Source organism: Heteronotia binoei, chromosome 7, assembly GCF_032191835.1.
Source record: "Heteronotia binoei isolate CCM8104 ecotype False Entrance Well chromosome 7, APGP_CSIRO_Hbin_v1, whole genome shotgun sequence".
NCBI lineage: Eukaryota > Metazoa > Chordata > Lepidosauria > Squamata > Gekkonidae > Heteronotia > Heteronotia binoei.
The window spans coordinates 42,915,165-42,940,187 of record NC_083229.1 but is presented as its reverse complement, the minus strand read 5'-3'; the positions used below and the strand labels follow the sequence as shown (position 1 = coordinate 42,940,187).

The following is a 25,023-nucleotide window of genomic DNA, read 5'->3' as shown; positions in this document are numbered from 1 at the left end:
CACTCATTGAAACCGAAAACAAAGGTTGCCCATGCTGCCATGGGAGCTTGCAAATCCCTTAGAAAGTGGTGTAATTGCCTCACCAATCCCCTTGAGCCCCCTCCCCAGCAGCCAATCATCGTTACCCCTCTCCTAGAAATACTTCTGCTCTGGCCTTCCACAACTCAGTTGTTAGAGACAGCCGTGCACGGCAAGGGGTTATGCCAGGGAGCTCCCTGCCATGCGGATTTAGAGCAAGGAACAGGCACGTTGGTGATGGGCTCTTCACTGCACGATTGCTTTGACAATATTTTTTACTTGTGAGGGAGAGAACAAAGTTTCTCCCCTGGGGCTAACTGCTCTTGTTTCCAGGTCTCCACAGGTTCCCAACTTCCAGAGGCTCAGCATGTGAGGACTGTCGCCCATGGCTGGGTAAGTGCAACTGTGCACTCCCATTGTCCACCCCCTCCCCTTGCTCAAGACCAAGTGGTGTGCAAGCGTCTCCAGCACTTGAACCAGGCAGTGGGCTCAGGCAAGGGGTATTTGCTGGCCCCGCTCCCCAGTGCTGCTGCCTTCACCTTTTCCTTGGTCTGTCCTCTGCTGCGTTCCCACCCTTGTCAGGGCACGGGGGCGGGATGTCTGGTAGCTGGCCCGATGAAGAAGAAGAAGAAGAAGAAGAAGAAGAAGAAGAAGAAGAAGAAGAAGAAGAAGAAGAAGATGATATTGGATTTATATCCCGCCCTCCACTCCGAAGAGTCTCAGAGCGGCTCACAATCTCCTTTACCTTCCTCCCCCACAACAAACACCCTGTGAGGTGGGTGGGGCTGAGAGGGCTCTCACAGCAGCTGCCTTTTCAAGGACAACTTCTGCCAGAGCTATGGCTGACCCAAGGCCATGCTAGCAGGTGCAAGTGGAGGAGTGGGGAATCAAACCCGGTTCTCCCAGATAAGAGTCCGCACACTTAACCACTACACCAAACTGGCTCTCAGGGAGGTGGGTCGGAGACTGTCCCTTTAAGAGAGTGCCCAGCTGAAACGCAGCCCGTTCCTCCAGCTGCCACCCCTGCAGGTGCTCTTGATCTCTGTCTCTGTTTTGCAGGTGTGTGTGGCGCCCCACCCCCCATCCATTCCCTTAGCTGTTCCTGCCTGCCGCTGTGAATGGAGCCCCTCCCCCAGCAAGACTGTCCAACATGCACCAGGGAAACCATTGCACTCTGTTCCAGTAAAATAAAGTCTGAGCTGTGCCCTCTGTTGTGTCTTTTGCTTGGCATCTGCTGCACATTCCCTGGGTGCCTCCCCACCACCACTCTGTCAGTGGCCTCTCTGAGGGAATGCCTGGGAGGGTGGACACACTTGGTTCTTGGGGGTGGGTGGGGAGAGGGCTAGGAACTGCAACGCTGCCCCCGCGTGACTGGGGAGGGGAGGTTGCCGTCCCTCAGCCTGGCCTACCCGACCCCACAGGGGTGTTGTGCGCAGGGCACAAAGGCAAGGGGGGCTGATGAAGTGAATGCATGCACAGCGGCTCATGGGGGATGTGTTCCGTAAACATGGCAGGAGGCGTCAGGGTGACACAGGGTGTCTCTAAATGGAGGGGTGTCTGTTGGACTTGGTGGTCTGCTCACTCCCAGACACACATTCCAGCCGCTGTCTATGGCAGCGAATTCTTGCACTTTGTGCATCCTGTATGTCTGTGCATACCTCTGCCCATCTGCCTGCCATTGGCAGAGTCTCTGACAGTGGGAGGGTGTGAGGGGATTGATGGCCTCTCAGGCGCAGACTTTCCACCCCCTCTCCCGGTCACATGCAATGGGTGAGCCAATCCTATGGGTATGCGCAACCCTGTCCCTCCCCCACCCCCGCCTCAGCAGCGGGCCAATGGTGTGGCATAGGCGGAATCACCATGGCAACAGCTTTTCTCTTGCTTGTCCACAAGCGCTCCCCTTCCCCGGCTGGCTCCTGCCTGGCATAACATCTCCCCTTTGGGAGCCGACTGTGGCCCCTATGCTCGAGCACAGCTACATAGTGGTTTTCAGGATTGGGCTGCCCAAGAAGTCAGCCAAAAATCCAAAGTGAGGAACATTATACTCTCTGACGTTGCCAGGTAGTATCTGCTCCGTCTTGTCTGGATACAACTTCAGTTTGTTCTTCCTTAGTCACTAGACCACGCAGACACTGGTGTAGAACAAAAACAGCAGCTTTTAGTGGTTTAGACAAAGAGCTACAGAAGATCTATTTCAAATATTTTACATTTATATTTTTTAAAAATAAGTCAATACAGAACCCTGTGACACTCTGCAAGAAAGATCCCATAATGCCAGGCCCCATGCCAAACAACCATCACTTGAACAAGATCAGCAAGAAAATATTTAAACCATTCCAATACACAAAAGTTACTAAAGTTAGCCTATGAAAGTAATTCAAAATGAGAATAATTATTGTTCTCTAAACTTATCTTCATATGATTTACAAGGAAGAAAGTGGGACAATCTTCACACACTTTATATACTCAAACTCTTAATAAGGGATAAAAGGTAACATGTTTTTCATTCTTTTTGTTGTGACATTCAAAATGCAATAAATCATGATTCAGTTTGGATCAGTACAATTAGAAAAAGGCCACTTTAAGCTTCCTTATTCAGGACAAAATCTTCACGTGTCCTGTTCAAATTACAGTAGTGGGGATGACTGTTTACTCAACTCTGGTGTATCAAGTAGAACAAGTATGAACACATAAGACTCACAAGATGAAAAAAGATACAGTGAAAACAGTTTCTGACCATAATGACAAAAAGATACTTTGATTTTGATTTAGCAAGCCTTTTGTTTCAGAAGGAGAATCCCCACTGGGTCATCCATCAGAGTACATACTGTACATCTGTAGTGGCAAGACAGCAAAAATGCTTTACTGCGGGAAAAATGCTAAACTATTTTGACAAAACTATTAAGCCTTGTTGGAGATTTTAAAAGTGATTCTGCCCCCCCCCCCAAAAAAAAACATTGGTCCAGAACCAGTGCTCTAATCCAGTGAAATTAGTTAGAGTTACAATAAAAGGATGCTGACCCAAGGAATAAATAGCAGCAAGCATTAGCCATCTAGAAACAGTACGAGCTGAAGGCAGTTTTTAGAGATCCTGAGCACTCCAAACATGAGAATGGGACAACTGGACAAACATATGACCTGGGATGCATCTGGAGGGCTTGGACTGTTAAATATGCAGTCAAAAAGTAGTCCACAAAGCAGGGAAGTATGGATAATTAAAAGAAACAATGACCTTAGCAGAATCCTTTTTGTAGCTGATGTACAATGCTAAATGTTGGAATAAAATTTCAGTGATTGTGCTTTTTCTAAAAATCCCGCTCTGATTGATTTTATTTCATTTCATAGTACTTTTTACAGTACCCCTGTAAAGTAAGCCAATGTTCCTATTCCCATACTGGAGATGGAAGACTAAAAGAGAAGGGTTTTCTAGGGCCACTCAGTAAGTTTGTTACTGCAGATTTTAGCAGAGAAACATCATGTTCATACATCATTCTCTTCATCTCCTGAAATACCAGCATTGTGCGATTGCTTTACTTTTTTTTGTTTATGTTTGTTTCTGACTGGGACAATCATCTTGTCTCTATTTCTGTTAGAAGGTCAACATTGGAGGGATACCATATGTATTATGATCATGACCTTCTGCTACAGATTTGTATAAGGTGTACAGATTTATACAGATTGTATAAAGTAAGGTGGTAGATATCTGAAGGAAGTATCACTGAACTGTAACACTGAACTGATATAGACACTGCCAGGTCTCATCTTGAGCACTTCTGGGCTAATATAGGAAGTCAATAATCATAAAAGAAAATATGATAGAAAACCAGAAAGAAAAAGAGAAATTTAAAAAGACATTCAATTTGGCATATATTTAAAAATAGAAAACTTCTTCAATCATGAAGCCATGACTTCCTCCTAGGATCTGAACTGTGCACACACTGTGGCCCTCTGTGGACAACACATCAGGGGTGAAAATAGTGCAGGGAAGCAGGAACAAACTCTGTCCTTGACATTGCCTATACAGCATGTGAATATGGAGCTTCCATATGAGTTGTCTTCCCTTGTAGCACATGTACAGCCCAGGATTGCTAGGCCTGGCCTGACAACCAGCAGGAAGCCTGAGGAAGGGGAGCAGCCATCAGTCTATGGTGTGATACCACTTCTTCTCACTTCCACATTCCTCTCTAGGAATCAACAGTTCCTGAAGAGGTGTGACATCAATTCTGGGTGTTCTTGGAAAAGTCATTGATGTCACACCTCTCCAGGAATTGCTGATGGCAACTTTGGGATGGGCATCCCGCACCTTCAGATGGGGAATGACATCTCTAGTACAGTCCTAGGGCCCTTGATAAATACAACAATAACTCGCTGATATCCTGTAGACCAGGGGTGGCCAATGGTAGCTCTCCAGATGTTTTTTGCCTACAACTCCCATCAGCCCCAGCCATTGGCCATGCTGGCTGGGGCTGATGGGAGTTGTAGACAAAAAACATCTGGAGAGCTACCTTTGGCCACCCCTGCTGTAGACCACAAGACTGCCAATACTAGAGGGGGGACACATTCTCTGTAGAAGAATTATTTTAGAAGTGTTCCTTGAAATGACTGTTTTTCTGGGTACATAGATTGTGACTGTGGCTAACAGACTTTAATTAACTAATTATAATCTCCTGCACACCAAAGCCATTCTTTACAAAGAGAGACAAAGATCTTGCTGTCTTCACTCATTCTTTAATAATTTCTCAGACTGATTACTGTGATGTGTATTTATAGGCAGGGCTTTTTTGATAGAAAAAGCCCGGCAGGAACTCATTTGCATATTAGCCACACACCCCTAGTGCCAAGGCAGCTGGAACTGCGTTCCTGTGTGTTCCTGCTAAAAAAAAAAAAAAGCCCTGTTCATAGGTGAATCTTTGAAAAGTCATAGAAAGCACAGAAATGTGGATCCCTGGAGTTCTATAGGCCTAAAATTCCTGCTAATTTCAGAGGCCAAATCAATGTGCTAATGTTAACTCTGAAGCCCTATACAATCTAGGTTCCTCTGAGCTTGAAAAATGCCTCCTCCCACATGAGAACCTCCCTCATTTATTAAGATCAGCAGACAAAACTCCACTTTTCTTGACTACATCAGTTCTATTTATGACGCCGTTCTACAGGTGCCATGGCCACAGGTGGGGGATGATGAGGATAGGGTTACTAGATCAACGTTGGGAATCTCTTGGAGATTTAGGGATAGAACCTGGTGAGGATAGGGACCTCTGTGGGGTTCAATGCCACAAAGTCCACCATCCAAGCTTCCATGTTTTCCTGGGGAACCAATCTTCGCATTCTGGAGATGAGCTGTAATTCCAGGGGATCCCCATGTCCCACCTGGAGGCTGGCATCCCTAGGCAATAATTGTGCAACTAGTTTTAGTTGTATTCCTGAACCAAATAATCTTGCCTCCAGGAACCAAAGCAAAAGGAGATGTAGTAATAGAGCCAGAAAACATAGCTGGTTTTTGGTTTGGTTTGCCTGTAGGGTTGCCAGGTCTGTGTTGAAAAATACCTGGAGACTTTGGGGTTGGATCTGGGACAGGCTGGGGTTTGGGGAGGAGAGGGGCCTCTGTCTTTCAAGTGTGGAATCTGGACTGCAGAAAAGGTTTCATGGACATTAGATGTTGGAAATTGTGACATCTTTATATTGTATTTATGAATTCCTGTGTGACTTGTTGAATGAAATTTGACATGAGCTTTAAAAATAATATACAAACACTTATTATATATATGAGTGACATTCTTGCTTAATCACAATATTATTTATTGATTTCTCCTGTCCGTGATTCTGCTTTTTGGTTGCCCACCTAGAGGTTGGCAACCCTATTTGCCTGGGGTCAGAATACAATACAAAACTGTGCTATATTGCAATTCAACAGAGCTACATCCTTCTATAGAAGAACATAACTCTGTTTAGAATTGACTGCTGATCACTTAAGCTACAATGCAAGAAATATATATATATCTTGTCCCTTGTCTCTCTTGCAACTGGCCCCCAAACAAAAGTTCTAAGACAGTCTGAGTTGGGGAGGGTGTGTGTGGGCAATCATAGACTATTAGACTCAGTGTTTTATGATTTCATAATATATAACTTTAGAAGGTCAGTAAAAGCTTGTGTGCCAACTGGAATCTCAGCTTTTAATTATATTCCCCTTATTTAATGGTTTAAATTAAATTATTTATAAGCTTGGGCATTGTATTGCAGAAATGTGGCTTAAAATTATAACAAAAATTGTTATATCTATACAGGATTTGACTTAACTACCAGAAAGAAGCCTAGGCAAACCCTCTTCTCTTAAATATACAGTCTGCAGTGGCACAGTAGAACAATATGTTTTGTTTTGTTATTTTGGCATATTGTAATGGCTGAGAACATGCCATATGAAAGCAGGTGTACAACAGAAGATGCAAGCAGAGCAAAAAACAACAACAACAACTCCAGATGCACTTAGTCACATGGCCAAGAGAAGACAAAAGGGGGGGGGAGTGTTATGTCACTGAGCAATTTGACCTTAATTAAAATTTCTATCCTGAATGTAACATAAAGCTATTAACTGACAGTGCTAAGGAGAGTTTTACCCTTCTAAGAACATTGCTTTAAAAGGACTTAGAAGGCTCAAACAATACTTAGGATTGCACTGTCTCTGCCATCAAAAATAAAAAGGGTGCACAACGGATGCAACAAGGTATGGCAGTTCTTGATCTCCAGAAGAAAGATGGAAATAAATCATATAATCTCTTAAATTTTCTTACTGGCTAAATGTGATCTACAAGCTGCAGTTGCCATCAACATTTTTTTCTAAAATCCAGTTCAATGCAAACCGTGAAGCCTTTTCTCAGATAACACTCTGAGGAATTTTTGGGGAAGCCAACAGTGTTCTGATAAGACCAAAGGTGTTTCTTGGATGGAAGACGTTTCCAGTTTTCTGATACTATGTGCTGAATCCCTTTCTGCTACAGAACACCTACACTGTGCTCTTCAGAATCACCTATCATGCAGGAGCAGCATTTTTTTGAGAGAGAGAGAGCAATAAATGGGTTACAGTGGGAGACGGAAGGAAGGAAAGCTCCATTCCATAATATTGGGTCCAAATCTGTGGGCATGGAAATGGAATTCTATGCAAATTAATTCCACTCTTGAACCGACTGGAATCAATGGCTTCTGTGGCAATCATCTTTAAACATCTCATCTGTCCTCCAGGGCTCTGAACTAATTAATCCCTGTTGTTTGGGTTGGCAACTTCCAGGTGGTGGTTGGGATTACAATTGAGCTCGAGGGAACAGAGATCAGAACTTCTTTGGAAGGTGGATTCTGAAGTCTCTCCCCTTCCCAAACCCTGTCCTCCTAAGGCTCCACCTCAGAATCTCCAGGTATTTCCCAACCTACAGCTGGCAGCCCTAATTAGGCCTCATACAAATCCAAGTGATTGTCAACAATTCAAAGCTCATAGAACTCCACTGAATGGGAGGGAGTGAGCCAGCCTCAGTTTAAGAAGAAGATGATACTGGATTTATATCCTGCCCTCCACTCCGAAGAGTCTCAGAGCGGCTCACAATCTCCTTTACCTTCCTCCCCCACAACAGACACCCTGTGAGGTGGGTGGGGCTAGAGAGGGCTCTCCCAGCAGGGAGGGTTAGGGTTAGGGATATTCTTCAGTCCCAAAGGCAGCTGCCTCAGAGCCTTCCCCCACTTCTCACTTGATAGCTGCCACAGCTTCGACCAGAGTAACTATCATAGGACTGCACCACAAATTATCTAATCTAGAATCCTGGGGGCCACTTGAGCAGATGATCCAAAAGAAGATGGGATTCAACCATAATAAATGGGCAGTGCTATTACACTCAAGGTAGTCTTAACACAGTAGATCTAGATGATGACGATGGTGTCTACATCCGCTATCGCGCCGATGGCAGCCTGTTCAACCTGAGGCGACTAAAGGCCCACTCCAAGACAATGGAAAAACTTATCCACGAGCTACTGTTTGCTGATGATGCTGCACTCGTCTCCCACTCGGTATCAGCTCTGCAGCATATGACGTCCTGCTTTGCAGAGGCTGCCAAGCTATTTGGCCTAGAAGTTAGTCTGAAGAAGACAGAAGTTCTCCACCAGCCTGCACCCCAGGAAGATTATCACCCTCCCTGCATCACTGTGGGTGAATCAGTTCTGAAGACAGTCCAGCAGTTCAGCTACCTGGGGTGCATCATCTCCTCAGATGCCAAGATCGACAAGGAGATTGACAACAGGCTGGCAAAGGCAAACCGTGCATTTGGCCGACTGCACAAAAGAGTGTGGAGCAACAAGCATCTGAAAAAAGGCACAAAGATCAATGTTTACAAAGCGGTTGTGACGACAACCCTCATCTACGGCTCCAAATCGTGGGTTTTATACCGTCATCACCTGCGACTCCTTGAGCGCTTTCATCAGCGCTGCCTTCGCACCATCCTCAACATCCACTGGAGTGACTTTGTGACCAACAGTGAAGTCCTCAAGAGGGCGGAGGTTACAAGCATCGAGGCACTGCTGTTGAAGACGCAGCTGCGCTGGGCAGGGCATATTTCTAGGATGGAAAACCACCGCCTTCCCAAGATTGCTCTGTATGGCGAACTTTCCACCGGCCATCGAAATAGAGGGGCACCAAAGAAGAGGTACAAGGACTCCTTGAAGAAATCCCTTGGCACCTGTCGCATCAACCATCACCAGTGGTCTGACCTAGCCTCAGATCGCAAAGCATGGAGGCACACCATCCACCAGGCTGTCTCTTCCTTTGAGAACGCACACATAGCTGGTCTTGAGGACAAAAGGAGATTGAGGAAGAATCGCACTGCTACAGCACCAACCCCAAATCAGACTTTTCCCTGCAGCCACTGTGGCCGGATCTGCCTGTCCCGCATTGGTCTTGTCAGCCACCAGCGAGCCTGCAGCAGACATGGACTACTGCACCCTTCTTAAATCTTCGTTCACGAAGTCAAGCCGAGAGAGAGAGTCTTAACACATGAAACTAAGTTATTTCACTGTAGATTCTGGCTCTCCAGAGCCTCTAGTGGAGCCTCTATTTCCCACTACCGGCTACTTCAGTTCTTTTAATTAAATTTCCCACTACCGGCTACTTCAGTCATTTTAATTAAATTAAATGCCAAGGGCTGAATCCAAGGATATTGTATACACAAAGCACATCAGCTACTACTGAGCCATTCCCCATTTTGCTCAGTAATGCTGGAGTCAAAGGCTGGGCTAGGTAGACCCTTAGTCCAGGACTGTCAAACATTCAGTCCACAGGCTGCATCCATCCCTCACAGGGCATGTATGCAGCCCACAAGAACTGGCCGTGGTCTGCTTCCTTCTTCCTCTCCCCTGCTGCCTTCATCACAGCTTGCTTTACCAGTGCTTTTTATATTTCTCCCATGCCACTGAGGCAACTGAGCAAAACAGCTTCTCACTCTTTCCCTCTTCCTCCAGGGAAGAAGGGGGAGGAGGTGCCTCAGCCAATGGAGGAGCTTGGCTCTGTAGCTCCGCTGTGCAACTGAGAGAGCCTGGCACCAGCTCTCTCAATTGCACAGCAAAGCTACAGAACCATGCTCTTCCATTGGCTGAGGCTCCTCCTCCCCCCTTGGGGAAGAGGGGAAGAGAGAGAAGCTGCTTTACTCGACTGCCTCAGTTGCTTGGAAGAAATACAAAAAGCAGCTTTTAGACCAACACAGATTTATTCAAGGCAAGAGCTTTTTGCCTTTGTACAGTGTGTGTGTGTGTGTGTGTGTGTGTGATTAAGCTCATTTTGCCAGGTGTCTCCTGAGTACAACTGGGTTCCCTCCCCTTTTAACTGTATGCCCTCATGATCCAGTCTTTCTCAGTAGGAAAGCAATGGCTGCAGTCAGATACACCATTTAACCTATCAGCGAGGCGCTCCTGTTTTTGTCCACCCTTACTTGAAACGCAGTTGCCCAATCAGACATCCTGACTGTAATCTGCTTTGCCTAGTGCCTGTCCCATCATTGACTGATCAGACAGCTCAGCCTTTGCGCATGCACATAAACAATGCAACTGATTAGCTTGCCCATGTAGGAACTATTTTCTAGGAGTGTGGACTAAGCAATGATTGTGTTACAAACCTCAACCTTAAAAAAATAAACTCTAAAAAGTGTTTGTAGTTGCTTGTGGTTCTTGAGGAACCTATTGTCTCCTGCTGCCTTTCACAGATTATGCTGTTATGTGCGTCCCACCAAGATTTTTTTTAAAAATGGCACCAAACCAGGATTGACAAGGATAGAAGTTGTGATGGCTTGATGACACTGGAGCGATCAGACAGGGAAAATCAATTAATGACCTATCATCAAGTGTTTAGGACCGGACTTTATGCACTGTCAAATAAGTCCAGAACTGAGTTGGGGCAGGATGGTTTCCCCACAACTCGCAGACCATTCCCACACATTGCTCTCTGTGACATGCACTTTAAATCTGACAGGCATCCATGGCTATGTTGGATATAAACACACTTCTGACCGCAGTCAATGTGAACTATTTAGATAAGGAATAACAACAAGCCAGTGAGGTGGATTAGGTTGAGGTTGTGTGTCCAGCACATTTCCTTCCCAGACTGGGGATTCTAAACCTAGGCTTCCCAGATAGTAGGCTGATACTGACCACTATACATTGCTGTCTCTCTATTCTTGCACTGCCTCACAGGAGATGCAGTTGGTTTTTTATGGGGAAGACTATAGCTTTGGAGATAAACATACAGCCCTCTGTCTGTGTCATGATACCTTCACATGTTCTTGACCAGCACACAAAGCAACTTATGTACAAAAGCTGGCAATGCCCAGCCATTTCATGTTTTCCCCTGGATCCTAGGGCACAGAGCATTGACCATGAGATTTCAGTAATGAATGCCAATGAGTCAAAAGTAGGTTTGCAATTTACAGATACACCCCTGAGCACCATACTCAAGATTGCTACAGCACAGACATCATCTCCAGATTTTGATGCAACAATTCAGAGCAAGAGGTGTTAGTTATCAAAGACTGTGAAACAAAATACTGCAAGCGTGCTAATGCTTTAAGCATGTTTTACCTGGCATTATATTCATGACACAAATGGCTCAGCCCGACAAGGTCTCATTTATGTCAGATCTAGCTCTCATAACAAATGAGTTTGAAACCCCACCTGATCTCACAAGGCTCTTTGGTCCTCACAAAGTTTTACTGCCGTCATTTCTAGAATATTTGTAATCTTGATTATTTCAAAGATGACTGGCTGAAGACTGTATTTTTCTGTTGTAACATTCCTGCTGCCACCACTCCACATTGCAACCCCACTGATCTCTACAACATAATGTTCCTGGAGGGGTAGAGGACCCTAAGGAATGACATGAGCAAGCTATGCAGTGGAAAAGAGGAATTTATGGAAACTACCCATTCAGTCTGAATCCAAGCCATTAGCAATAAGAACATGCACAGAAAGCTCTTTCAGACTCAACCCAGCCTTTTAAATGTTGTGAATGGAAAAAGCTTTGTCTACATAGCCAAAACTGTAGCATGCTAAATGAGGGGGAGGAACAAAAATCAAATGAGCATTCATAACTACATGCATAGTAACACTGCTTGCCGGGAGTGTTAAATAAAGCACATGCTGCACAGTGCCAAGCAAGCAGTTAGCACTTAAAAATTTTAAAAAACAAAAGGAAACATGGGGTTTAGGAAATAAATAAAATGCAATCTCCACATAGTATGTGGATGTGAACAAATATACTAGTATATAATTCTTCACATGAAAAACTTCCAGCCTAGAGGGAAAAGAAAGTACAAAGCGTGGGATAAAATTATTTATCAACATGCAGAGGTAAGGCAAGTGACAAACATGGATTTCCTTATGTATTACAGTGCCCAGAAACTGGCTGCACAAGATCTTATCGAAGTGGAAGCTCAAGTATGGATAAAGTAAGTATTAATATAAGCAGTTACCACCAGTCTTTCTCTTGCTTTTCCATTTGTGCAACAGCTCTAAGGAAAGCAGAAATTTTGCACAGGATCCTGTTCAGTGCAGGTTCTTCCTCTCCATGGTGGAATGAGCTCCTCCTTGGAGCTTGCAAGAGCCTACCTTGCTTTCCTTCAGGCTCCAAGCCAAAACATTTCTATCTAGAATTTTTACTGAGTGATCACCATCTTTTAAAGCTGCTTTATGTGGCTTCTGTCTAGGCAGAGGAAGGTTTAATGAATACCATTTTAGGTTGTTCAGTGTTAGTAGTCCTGTGTTTGGTTTTATTGTATTTTTTTAGTTGCCAGCTATCTTGAGCAGGTCTCTTGAGAACTAACATTAATTTCCCAAGTGTGACATTCAAGATTTTAGTCCATAATTTCCATACATGAAAAATATAGCAATTCTAAACCAACATGCTTATCAGTACTAGTAGAAATGAATTCAATCTAGAAACATCAAAGCCTGGAATGTTAGAATATTGACTTTGGACACTATCCATCAAGAAGTTCCCCTGCACAAGTCCCACACTTACACTTGATGTACACACGTGTAGCTAGAGTAGGGCTTCTACAGGAAAGCTTCCAACTGCCTTTTTAACCTTTAGGCAATCTTATTTCCTCCACTAATTCATGTCTGGCCCAGATTCCAAAGCTTTAAAATGCACAAAAGTGTGACTTAAAGCAAAATTTATTTAAGTCAAAGTAAGATACTGAGTATGGACTGTGGCATCAACTTGCGCTAGGTAGACAAAAAAAAAAGAGAGAGAGAGAAAAAGGGATCACTATACTCCCTTTTGTACTCTGCTGCCAGAGCAAGGAAGAATTAGTCTTCTTAGATTCCTAAATATCAAAGACTGGAAATTAAACATTACAAGTTTGGCCACAACCCAACTAAATCATGAGCTGCATGATGAACAGGTGGTTTCAATTAATTTAATCATACCTGCTTTGTAGTAATTTACATGGTCATATGAGAGAAGGGTGTAAAGGGCGAGGTAAAAAGGACAATGAAAAAGATGTTACAATGGTGCTACATATGTCTCTGAATAACATTTTCTTTTCTACCTTCTGCTGCTGACTGTAGCATCACGTGACTTACAAGTGTGAAGAGGTCTCCTCAGATACACAGCAGACAGAACTTTCATATCTTCTCACAGTCCTACAATCTTTCTCCAGAAGGAGTTCATATGTTTCAAGCCAGTCATCAAGTATTCACCCATAAGCAGAGAGATATCACACAATGTACATGCATGTGTGAACTAGGCCTGACAGTCAATAAATCCCACATTCAGTTTGCTACTAGGATGCTATGGTTACTGTCCTGAAGCACAATTTTATCAATATGAAAATATCATAAAAGTTCAGTCACATTCAGAACTCAGAAAACAATGCAATGATAAAAATTCCCTCAGAACAAGACAAACACTCATTTTTACTCCTTGGCTGGAAAGCAACTGTACATTAGTAAAATGAAGGATCAGAGTGGTGGTGAGAGACATCCATGTTTAGGAAGGCTAGTTGCTGTAATAATGGCACTCTCCTAGAATGTGCTGGGCACATTCCAGACATGCATTTCATGTCCCCAAACACTCAAAATAGATTTGTATGGGGTAATTTCAGAAATTATTACAAGCATACAAGGTGAGGAAGCATCAAATCTCTCTTAAAAATATATATATATAAACTTGGGGAAATCAAACTCACCATATGTTCCCTGGAATCTAAGAGGTCAACTGTATTTATTGGGATTTCTACTCACTGTCAGATCTGCTTTGTTCAACAAGGAATTAAGTGCGATGACCAAAACAGTGTTGCAGCCTTAACTGCTGCAAGCCTTTAAATATTTCCAGACATACTTTCCACAATTGGCAGAAAACTTGTTTTGTAAAGCACCAAGTTGTCTTGAAGTAATAGCATAGCAACGGCAAGTTAAAGCAGAACAGAGCCAAGTTAATGGAGTGTTTGAGGTTGTTTGCTGCATAATAGCGTTTATATGCATACACAAACTAGACCACCACCCTCTTAAAAACACAAAGACATACACAAACCAGGTGGATCATCCCAACATTAAATTACTGGAAAACTCATGATTGTATGTGCCTAGCAATTGTGCTTCTATTTTTAAATGTATTATCACTTGCTTGTACTAATGTTAAAACCAGAAAGCCTCTGTAGTACACAGTGGCTATAAATGCCAAATCAATTTTCAGCAGATAATAAAGTCCATGTTTTACAATCAGCAATGCAATGTTTTACTACCCAAAATGTAAGCTAATAATATATAGCTCAGCTAAATGGAAAATGCAGATACACTGTTAAAAATGGGCTGGCTGTGAGATGATGGATCATTACTGCTGGGACCTTCTTAAAGCTGTGTGCAAATGTTTTGAAAATATCACATGATGTGGCCATGTGTTAAAAATTATAGCCAGTTAAGTTCTCTGCTAAGAAAAATATGTGGGCAATTTATGAAATGCACTCCAGGATGGAGATGTCTTAAGTAAAACCAGATTCTGAAAACAAACCTCTTTTTTTTTTTTTTGGAAACATGAACTTAAAAAGTTGCAGTCACATCTGGAGAGCAGACGTAAAGAAGGGGTGGTCTGACCTAACACTGGCCATCTCCTGAAAGAACAGCATTATTTCTGGGCTACAATGACTGTGATCAGTAGTTGTCCTTTTAAAGCAACTCATCCTAAATATTGCCATGGGCAATAATAAAGCATTTTGTAGGCCAACATCTGTTCTTTGAAAATATGATAAAGTTGCTGGTAGGTTTGTAACTTTAAAAAAAAAAAACAGAGCAAATACAAGTTAGATGATACTGGCATGGTGTTTAAAACTTTTACCACAGTATAGTTTTCTTAAAAACATACTCCCATTTGTTAAGTCTTTTTTTAAAAATTCAAAAAGAATATTTCCAACAAAACTACAGGGCATTTATCACTGATAGGTACATCTGATTTGAGCTGTTTCACTTCAGACTACCAATTAAACAGAGAATTATTTCTTGCTTGTACTTATACTAATGTGTCAGGAACAAAGTTACACTAAAAGCCCTTTCCTGACATACTAGTTTTCTGTGAAGAGTGTAGTCTGTTAACATGGAAGCCCATTCAAACATGAACTCCCAATAGCAGTCTGCCTTAGTACCAGCAAGACACATGGTTTCAATGAGAGCTAGGCCTTAGTATTCTATTGCTGTTTAGAATTTCATCCTGTTACCTTCCACCTTTCTAAATAGATTTTATTTGAAACACTCACTCCACTGCTATTTCACAGTAACAACTTCTCCAGCACAGGTTTCCAGATTTAGCAAATATTTGTGGCCAATCGCATTGAACAGCACTTGCTGTCAGTCTTCAAGTACACACTGATTCCTTCCAAAAGTGTGATTACCACACAAAGCTGGAGGAAATATTTTCCAATACAATACCTATTTCTAGAATTTCAAAGAATGCTAAGTGCTTGAACTGCCTTAAAAGATGCTTTTTAAAAGTCAGTGCATACTTGCATGTGTGCACAACACAAAAAAACCCTGCAATGACATAATATCAGATTACATAAAAACACACATCCTTTTAATCTCCTGAACATAATATGCTTATTTTTAAAATACAAAATCTCTCCCAGATGGCTAATAATGCCCATTTGGGGGAAAAAATCCCAACACCACAATATTAAAAGGCTGAAATATGCTGTGAACAGATTGAGAGGCTGTGCATCCTAAAGGAGAGGGGGGGGGATAGTACAGATGGGTGTCAAAAATAGCCAAGTGTCAGATCTGCTCAAGTATCTCCATTCTGGCACATGCTTCCAGTCACAGCTGTTAGTGTATTCTCTGTATCCAAGTGCACCGTTTTCTAACACTCAGAGCTGACATTAAAAGACAAAAAAGAGAGAGAGAAACCTCACTGCACTGTATTTCTGCTGCCACTTTCAGAGTCTGCTGGCAATTAAAAATGTACGCAATTATTAAGTCCTACTGCATTGATAAGTGTATACATGCACACGTGTAGCTCGCTCCCTTTTTATTAAAGATGCACAACAATTTAACCTGCAAGTAGATTAAGTAAGTCAAGAGCTGACAGCTTCAGAAGACAGAGAGGTCTCCAAAATCTCCATCTTAAAAGTCTCAGATGATCTGTTTCTTAAGCATGGTGCAAGTAAATATCATAAAAAAACAATAAATAATCATCTCTGTTACGCAAATACTTTTGCTGTAAATACAACAAAGAATCACAGCAGCCACTGCTACACGCCTAATGGGGACTACATCCTTCAGAATGCATGGTACGCAAAGTGCTGTTCACAGGAGAAGGGATACATTGACCTTTTGTAGTCCATGGTTGTCATCTATGGAGATTAATTTGCCATATTTCAACCCTAGACATCTCCTTAACCTTGTGTTTTAAGCAAACAGAGTCCTACTTTGTTGATTCTAGGACTGCAATTGTGACAAGAAGTATGCCAGTGATGGAATATGTTATGACCATGCAAGCACATCCTCAAGGAAAAAAAAAATTCTTCAAACAACTGGCAATACCTACATATGACTGTGGTCACAGCAAACTGGCAGATACTGTTTCAAAACACCATCTGTGATGGGTACACACTCTTTAGCAAAAGCAGCCTCTTTTCCTCTTTCCTACACAAATAATCCAAAAGAACTGGCCAGCTGCAGGATCCTGATTTTTGTTTGTTTAATTCATTTAAATAATTAATTTAAATATGAAATTCTCTCTTTACAGGTGTAGATTGCCTTACCTATCTATACCTGTAGTTTCCAAAACATGCTGCCCATCCAAACCCCATCCCTGGCAAAATAATACAATCTTCCTTGTTTGAGAAAAGATTCTTGAAACACACAAATTTTTCAAGATACCCTTAAGCATGATTTACTATGTACAGATGAAATATTTCCACTAGAAGTGCCATTTATCAATTAGGCAAGAGGTGAAGATCCAAGGAAAATATTTTCAGGAGGAAACTGACATGCTAAAAATTTCCACTCCCATCACTTTCACCCAATCAGCAAAATACAAAAGATTTAAAAAGAAAAGGCATTTCAGATATTTGGCTGCCAGGAACCAAAGGCTGCAGATTTAAGCAAAAGTCTGAAATAATTTGTTGTATTCCTTCTCACTTAATTTCTCTAGCATAAGCAGCTTTTCAAAGAGATCATTCTCTGTGCTTTCCCCATGATCACAAGTCATCTCTTCCAATAAATCTACAGTTTCCAGATACACAGTACAGCTCAATCATAAGAGACAGATAGGAGCTATATTTCTCCTCATATCTTCACAGAATCACAACGCACGGACAGATTTCCTACAGTCTCTTCTTCATTTCGCATTCAGCATTGTAATACATTATGCACCAAGCAATTTCACACACATGCATACATATACAGAGCTTACTCCATGCATATGTCACAATTAGCATCTACAACCGTTCTTTGCACATGCCAGTTCCTAAATATCTTTTTTTTTCCTATTTGAGTAATCAAACTATAAAATGACAGCGCTTTCTCATTGCCATCAAGGAAAAAAGGGGGAGGGGGGGAAAAGCACTCACCAGGCATCTTGAATCAAACAGACCCACTGTAAAAAAAAAAAAAGGCTCTGTCTCTCTCTCTCTCTCTCTCTCTTAAAAGCAAGCTTATTTGGGACTCAGCGCCTCCTGTTCTGGAATGAGCACAGAGAAGCAAGGAGGGCCATCCTAACTGGCTGTGGCAGTGTAGCTGGAGGCAGGATGCTGGGCGCGTGCATTTGCCAGGCAAAGACAGATGGAGAGCTGACACTCTGTATTGCACTTGGAGCAGAAATGTGAATGATGACAGGAGCACATGTGGCCTTGAACCCAGCCCCGTCTCTTCAGGCGGAACAATGACAGGGATGTGTGTGCAAATTATCACAACCCCTCAGCTGACTCCTTGTACTATACCTTTCACAGCAAGTTCCAGAGGACCAAAAGAATAGACAGTAAAATGCAGTGTGATAAAGCCAAACGCTGAATTATTCATTTTCTCCCTCTTTAAAAGTTAACCCTTTCTCCTGCAGACAAGCGTCTATTAAAAGCCAGGGGTTCTTCCTTCCCCCTCCCAATTAACAGCTATAAATTTTAACTCTGAAAACCAGATTGCTTCTATGGTTTGAAATTCACAATGTGTGCAGATGAAGTTTTTTTTTTTAAGGGGTGGGGGGAGGAAAAGAATTTTTGCTGTCAATGGGTCATTTTATCACACCAAACAGAGTATCAAAATCATTCCTTTTGTCAGCTTCTCAGTGGTATGTATAAAATAGAACACACTTAGAGGCAGTCCACTTTCATTTTACTACAATGCTTTTAACCCCCCTGGGATTCCGGCATTGATACGCTCCAAACATTTGCAGCTTACTCTTCCTTTACCTTGCATAGCGATCCATGGGGGATGAAAACAAAATCTTCCCTGTAAAGCTTTTTTCAAAAGCTAAACAATCATGTCCTCCCGATTTCTGATTTCTGCACTCCCCTTCAATGTTTATCCTTCACATGAATAACATATGCCTGGCTAGGTTCAATGCACTCTTCCCTATTAAGCTTTAATGGACACCATGATACATAAAACTACAAGTCTTTGTTACAGTGCTTTATCTAAAGCTGGCTATTTTCCTCTCAGCAGTCCCTCTTCAGTCCTTTGTAAACCATCCTTTGCCTCATAGCAGAAACATACGCCTGACTCACATACCTTCTTCGGCACATTTAGGTTCATACTAAATTCCAAGCACACCAAATGCTCTCCCCCCCACACACACTCCCTTTCAATTTAAAGTGCCTACGAAAGCTTTGTAGACAAACAATTTTACAGCTTGATCAGTGTTTGCTTTCATTCTTTGACTATATCCATGATCACTCAATGCCATTTCAAGCCTATGTGTTCACAGCAATCTACAAACAAAACCTCTTTTAAAGGCTTCCATGTTTAAGAAATAATTGCAAACCTCACTCCACATTTTTAGTTTTCTCTGCATGTTGACCTTTTCCCTATGGCAATAAAACACTAAATTACAAAAGTAGGGTTTGTCTTCATGCTTAGACTGTAACTGATTTAGCTCAAAAAATGATTTACAGAAAACTAGTCCTGACCATTTCCAAAGGCACCCACTAACTTTCCATGTCCCAATCAAAACCCGTTTATTACCTGTTATTCAAAATGAGATGTTCCTCAAGAATTATTCCATGCCATCACTAATAGCATAATGACATCAATTTCTGACATTTTCCTAATCTGTGCCAGAGCTCCAGAAGGGTAAAAAGGATTTACATAACTGATTTTGATGTACTTGGGAAGTTGCAATTTATAATTCAGAAAGTATTGTAAATACTACGGACTAACTTTAGAAGAAGCAGAAAAACTTTGGGAACATATATGCAGCATACTGTTTAAAAGGGACTCCTAATTCTGTATTTAGTGTTTTATTTTTAAATGATATTATATTTCCACTGTTAGAAAAGCAACTTTTCATTGTGAATATGGGCAAAAAGAAGCAGCCTTAAAAATGGGGGAAAGCCTTGTCTAAATAAAAAATAAAATGTAATGATATTCAATTTTAAAACTGGGTCTTAATATCAGTATATTGTAAATCCTCAAACTATGGCTCAGAAAATTGAACGCCACCATATGCCATGTGATTATGCATCTTTTCTATGTGTAAAAAGGCTTTTTAAGCTGTTATCTGACTACAGTAATTGCCATTTAAATTGATCCACGTCAACAAAGACTGGATCCCTGGAGATTCTCACCTAGAAAACTACTTATGGAAGGGGCCTAACAGAATGCTTGTGCATCTGAGACTACTTCAGCATTTTCTCAAGCAGCCAGCTGCAGGAATCATTTTTCCTCTCTCATTATTTAATACTCCAAGCAAGCGGCAACCCATTTGGCAGTTCTCCTCAAATAAATATTCCTAGATACTTTTTAATGCAATCACTTAAAGATTCCTATAACAATTTTTTTCACCACTTAGTTATATATTTTTTAAAAAATTAAATGGGGCCAAAATATGTAACAATGATGGACAATCAACGCCAACAATTCTGTAAAATGTCACCATTCTCTAGTAGATCTGCACAGTGAACACACACACACACATATCCACAAGTCAAGTCTTTTTGCATGCTGCAATCACATTTCATATGACTGAATTAGCAGTGAGACACAATTACATCAGTTTACTGGTTATCTTATGAAAGGCTGTTATCTTACATACATTTAGTCCACATATTATCCTTGACCTTCAAGGCACTTACAAAATAGTGTTAAATGAACTGGTATGACATATACACCCCGCCACATACACACTTTCATCTCTACCAACACGCCCCCACTCAAAATACCAGTAACAAAATTAGATTTATTTTGGATCTTAGAATATTGTTATTCCATCACATCACCCATAGGGGGAAAAAGTGCTCATAAACCACAGCTATAGGTTTATAATCCTGTGCTCAATGATGTGCACTGAAATTAATAAGGCAAGCAAGTATAATAAACAGTGTGTGGGTTCACAATAGCAGCTTATACCAATGAAGTACAGATTTTTCCCTTGCTCACACCTGACTTACCAACAGGGACTAGAAGGCCTCTGAACTGCACATATAGCTAACGAGACCTCTTTGTTAGCAACAGAGAAAGAAATTGACTCAAAGCTTTTCTGCAGGCCTTCTCAACTTCCCTGCTCTCCTTCTAGCAGACTGTTGTGATACACAGTGACTTCACACAGTCGGTATTAAGTGAGTTAATTCAAAGGCACTGAAACCTCATTGATCCTAATTGAAAGCAATACACCCAACCAAATAGTTTTCTACCCCATCTGTTCAGGCCTGCCACCAGCTATTCAATTCAAGACAATTAATAGTTTCAGATATCCTAACTGACCCAATAAAGGCACTCATTTAAGCAGGACTGCATTAACAAAGTGAAAAACCAAGGGCAAAATGGGTTCAAATGGAGCATTTTACTCCTACTTGGCATTAACAAAGCTGAATAATGCTTATTCTGACTTTTTTATGTGCAAGGCTTGATAAACTGAATGAGAAGGCACTCAATGATCAGGCAACGAGCATTGATGAATGGTCATTAGGACACCCCCTCATCTTAAGGCACCAGCTACTCCACAAAGTGGCACACCAGTTTGAAAGGGCGGACTCGCTAATGTCCCAATTTCCTTACTCACTTGTTCCACTTTCACTCTCAGACCACTGGCCACCAAATGAGGCTGACATATTGGAAAATAATCTGTTATGGGTGAATGGTAAGTAAAAATAGAAGCATTAGCTGGGCTTTCAAATTCAGATCTGCTAACTTTGTCAGACCCCAAAGATTTGATTTTCCACCCAGCTGGAAGCCATTAGTGTTTTCAACAGGAATCCTACTGACAAGGCAAGCCTACCTAATACATGAGCTGCTGAAATTTTTTGCAAAGGCTCCTTGTGGATGTGTTCATAACATTATTCAATAGATTGTCAATGTGATGTACAGTAAACACACCACCACATGAAGTTGTGCGTTAATTCTTTTCAGCTTGCAAACGCATTCTTCTATGCATTTATACATCGCTTTCCTCTTTGTAATTTTTTTTTTAAAGATCTAGTTTCCCAGCACTATATCTGTAGTATTTTAACCAGTATTAAGTTGAAAACTAATTCTGATGCACATTTTTACAAAAACAATATGTGCGATCTGTCACTGCAAGCACCTGCATTAAAATATTGTATCTGTATTAAATTAAAAAAAATGCTCCGCCAGAAATCAGAGACTTGAATAATTGATTTTTCTTTTTTGTCCCACCATGACACAATATCCATAGTGAGACACTGTCTTCATTTCTCAGAAATACCATTAGGCTACTTCTCTAATGACATGGGATTTCAGAACAGAATACACACATTTAAACATGCCCGTGCACACACATCCCAGATAATACCAAGAGGTTTTTCTACACACTTTCTTATTGGCAAGGTTTATTTATTCTTAAAATAGTTAAGTGTGAGGTTTTATATCACGCACAGCTGAATGAAATCTGAAAACTTCACACAAATACTGGAAACCGAAGGAGGAAAAATTATGACGTTTTTGTTTGTCAGTTAGTGGGGGTGAGTGGGGGTAGGTGCATAAGGTCCAGGACATTTTCATATATTACCATGCTAAAACTCAAATGTTCCCTAAAAAAACAAAGTGAGAATATGACAAACACGTTTACAAGCATATATATCAAACTAGAGTTGAGAAGAAGCCAGAATTGCTCGTGGCTCTGTCTAGAGTATACTCTAGGGCAGGGGTGTCGAACTCATTTGTTATAATGGCCGGATGTGACATAAATGAGACCTTGAGGGGCTGGGCCATGTTAGGTTGGGCCGAGCCATGTTGGGTCGGGCCATGTGTGTACCTATTTAAGATTAGGTAGCAGAGATATAAATTTTATAAAGAACACAGACAAACACAAATATATTTTTTAAAAAAACTTAAAACATGCTTAGAACGTTAGCATTCATTGGTCTTAAGGATGCTTTCTTTGTATTTCTCCCATGGAATCCATGGAACTGGGCAAAGGAAGCTCTGGCTCTTTCCTTCCTACCCCAGGGGACTGGGGGGAGAGAGGAGCCCCAGCTCCTGAGCAATTGAGCAAGCCTTGCAAGGCAAGCTGTTATGCAGAAGGAAGCAAGATATAGGGAGAAGGAAGCAGATGACAGCCAGTTGCTCGGGGGCCTGATAGGAGCCCTCCGGGGGCTTGATTTGGCCCCCAAACTGCATGTTTGACACCCCTGCTCTAGGGTAAACCTGGATTAGATTTATTCTACCTCTCACAGAGCCCAAAACAAATAGATTGTGCTCTGAAGTCAATTAGGGCCATCATATAGCCTAACACAAATTAACAGAAAACAGGATAGAATTATAGGAAAGATGCTTTTGCTCAGGGCTTTTTTGGTAGAAAAAGCCCAGCAGGAACTCATTTGCATATTAGGCCACACTCCCTGATGTCGCCCTTGTTTTGCACAGGGCTTTTTGCAGAAAAAGCCCAGCAGAAACTCATTTGCATATTAGGCCACAACTCCTGACACCAAGCCAGCCAGAACTGCGTTCCTGTACGTTCCTGCTTTAAAAAAAAAAGCCTTGCTTTTGCTACTAATAGAAGTATGATCCAAATTCAGGATTAAGGTAGACTAGGATAACTTCAGTCAATTTTAACAATACTGATGATGTCTCAAACAAATGTACATGAAACAATAACTAAAATGAGATTATAATATTGTTATTGCCAGGGGTTTTTTTGAGCAGGAACACACAGGAATGCAATTTTGGCTACCTTGGTGTCAGGGAGTGGCCTAATATGTAAATGAGTTCCTGCTGGGCTTTTTCTGCAAAAAAAGCCCTGGCTACTGTCCATACTAATCCATGCCGTGTGGGACATTACAGAACACAAGTGGTACATTGCATAGTATGTTGTATTGCAATTAATTGGAAAAAAACCATCATTAACTTTTCCATAATGCATCCAGTAAGGTTGCAATTTGAAGGGAAAGACATGTGAAGACGACAGAGGCTTCTGAAACCTTTCTCTTTTCTTGCTAAAAACCAGGACACAAAAATGCTCTAACACCTCTGGGGAGGAAAACAATAAGCAACCATAAATGGGTCTCCACCTTCAAACTGCAGCTTCAGTAGCTACATTTTATAACAGCAAATATCCTTAAAGAGTCACAGAACTACCTGCAAACTGTACTTCTATATGTAGATACAGAAAACCAGAGTTCCAATCTTATGTTGTCCTCAACACCATTTCCCATCTACAAAGTTGCAATACTTGTGATCTGCCCACCCCACAAATGTAACCTAATGGATACAATAAAGACTGCAGCCCACCTTGCAAAATGTGAGTGCAAAAAAGATAATACCAATCATTTACTCAACCAGCCTGATATCCCATATCACTAATAGTAGCCATTAGTAATACAGGGATGGGCATGATGTCTAGCTAAATAGTGGCCACTGACTATGGACTAAGAATCTCTTTTATATCCCACAAGGTAATATATTTGCCCACATAACCAATAAATTCTATTATTCAGTGTTTTGGGACTCTGGTCAGAGTTTATGGCAAGACATAACCCCCCGTCAAGGCCTGAACCATTCTTATATAAGTTGACTAATACTTATTTTTCAAAATAACTTTTCAAATCAATTTCTTTCCCCTATAACTCATAACAGAGAAAAATCTTCTGATGCAAGTCTGCATCACCACCTCTCATTAGGGATTCATTTCTTTTAGGTATTACTTATGACACATTCTCATTCTTCTGGGAACCACTTGGTTATCTGGAACATTCTTGACAACCTTGCACAGAGGATTTACGCTATCCTGAGAACTTTTTGTTTGTTTGTTGCAGTGTCACTACCTCTCCGTTTTGACAGATAGCGAGTTAGTTTTGTTAAAATGCATGGGGTGATAGTGTATGCTCCAGTGAACTTTCCCCTCCTCTCGGCACCAGAGACAAAAACCTGCAGCTCTGCTCTGTGCTGGCAGCCATCTGGACAGCTTTCTCTCAATGACTGCCCCACACCACACTGCAGGCAACATTTCAGGGCTCCAGAGCTCTGTGGAGCTATTCATGACATACCAATTTCACATTTTCTGCTTATACACTTGCAACAATAAATGCTAATGAGGACTGTGAATGACATTTTTAAAGACAATAAAAAAGGTCTCAAAATCCCTTGCATATGGAGATACTGTTTTCTAAACCTCACCCTCTGTTAGGGACCCATTAGAATTTGGGGTGAGGGGGGAGAATAACCTTAGGAGAACAATGAGACGATCAAAGCATAATGAAGTCCTAAAGAATTCCAAAGAAAACAGTGTTTGTAAGCTAAGTTAATGACACACAGATTTTTATGCCAATGCACTGCAAAAAATGTCTCTGTGTAGCAACCAACTCTTTCAACTGCTCTGCTGCTTCATAA

At 41.6% G+C, this 25,023-nt stretch overlaps 1 protein-coding gene across 3 annotated transcripts in view; it reads right to left on the bottom strand.

Moving 5' to 3' along the window:
* RUNX1T1 (RUNX1 partner transcriptional co-repressor 1) overlaps nt 1-25,023 on the bottom strand; it is a 191,613-nt gene that overhangs the window by 119,868 nt on the left and 46,722 nt on the right. The window contains exon 1 of one of the 3 annotated variants that reach the window (XM_060243515.1): nt 17,598-17,619. The exons of the other annotated variants lie outside the window; for them this stretch is intronic. Within the exon in view, the coding sequence (XP_060099498.1) occupies nt 17,598-17,604 (7 nt within the window). The 5' untranslated portion in view covers nt 17,605-17,619. Of the gene's footprint in view, nt 1-17,597; nt 17,620-25,023 lie in introns of those variants that run through there. 3 annotated transcript variants of the gene reach the window in all.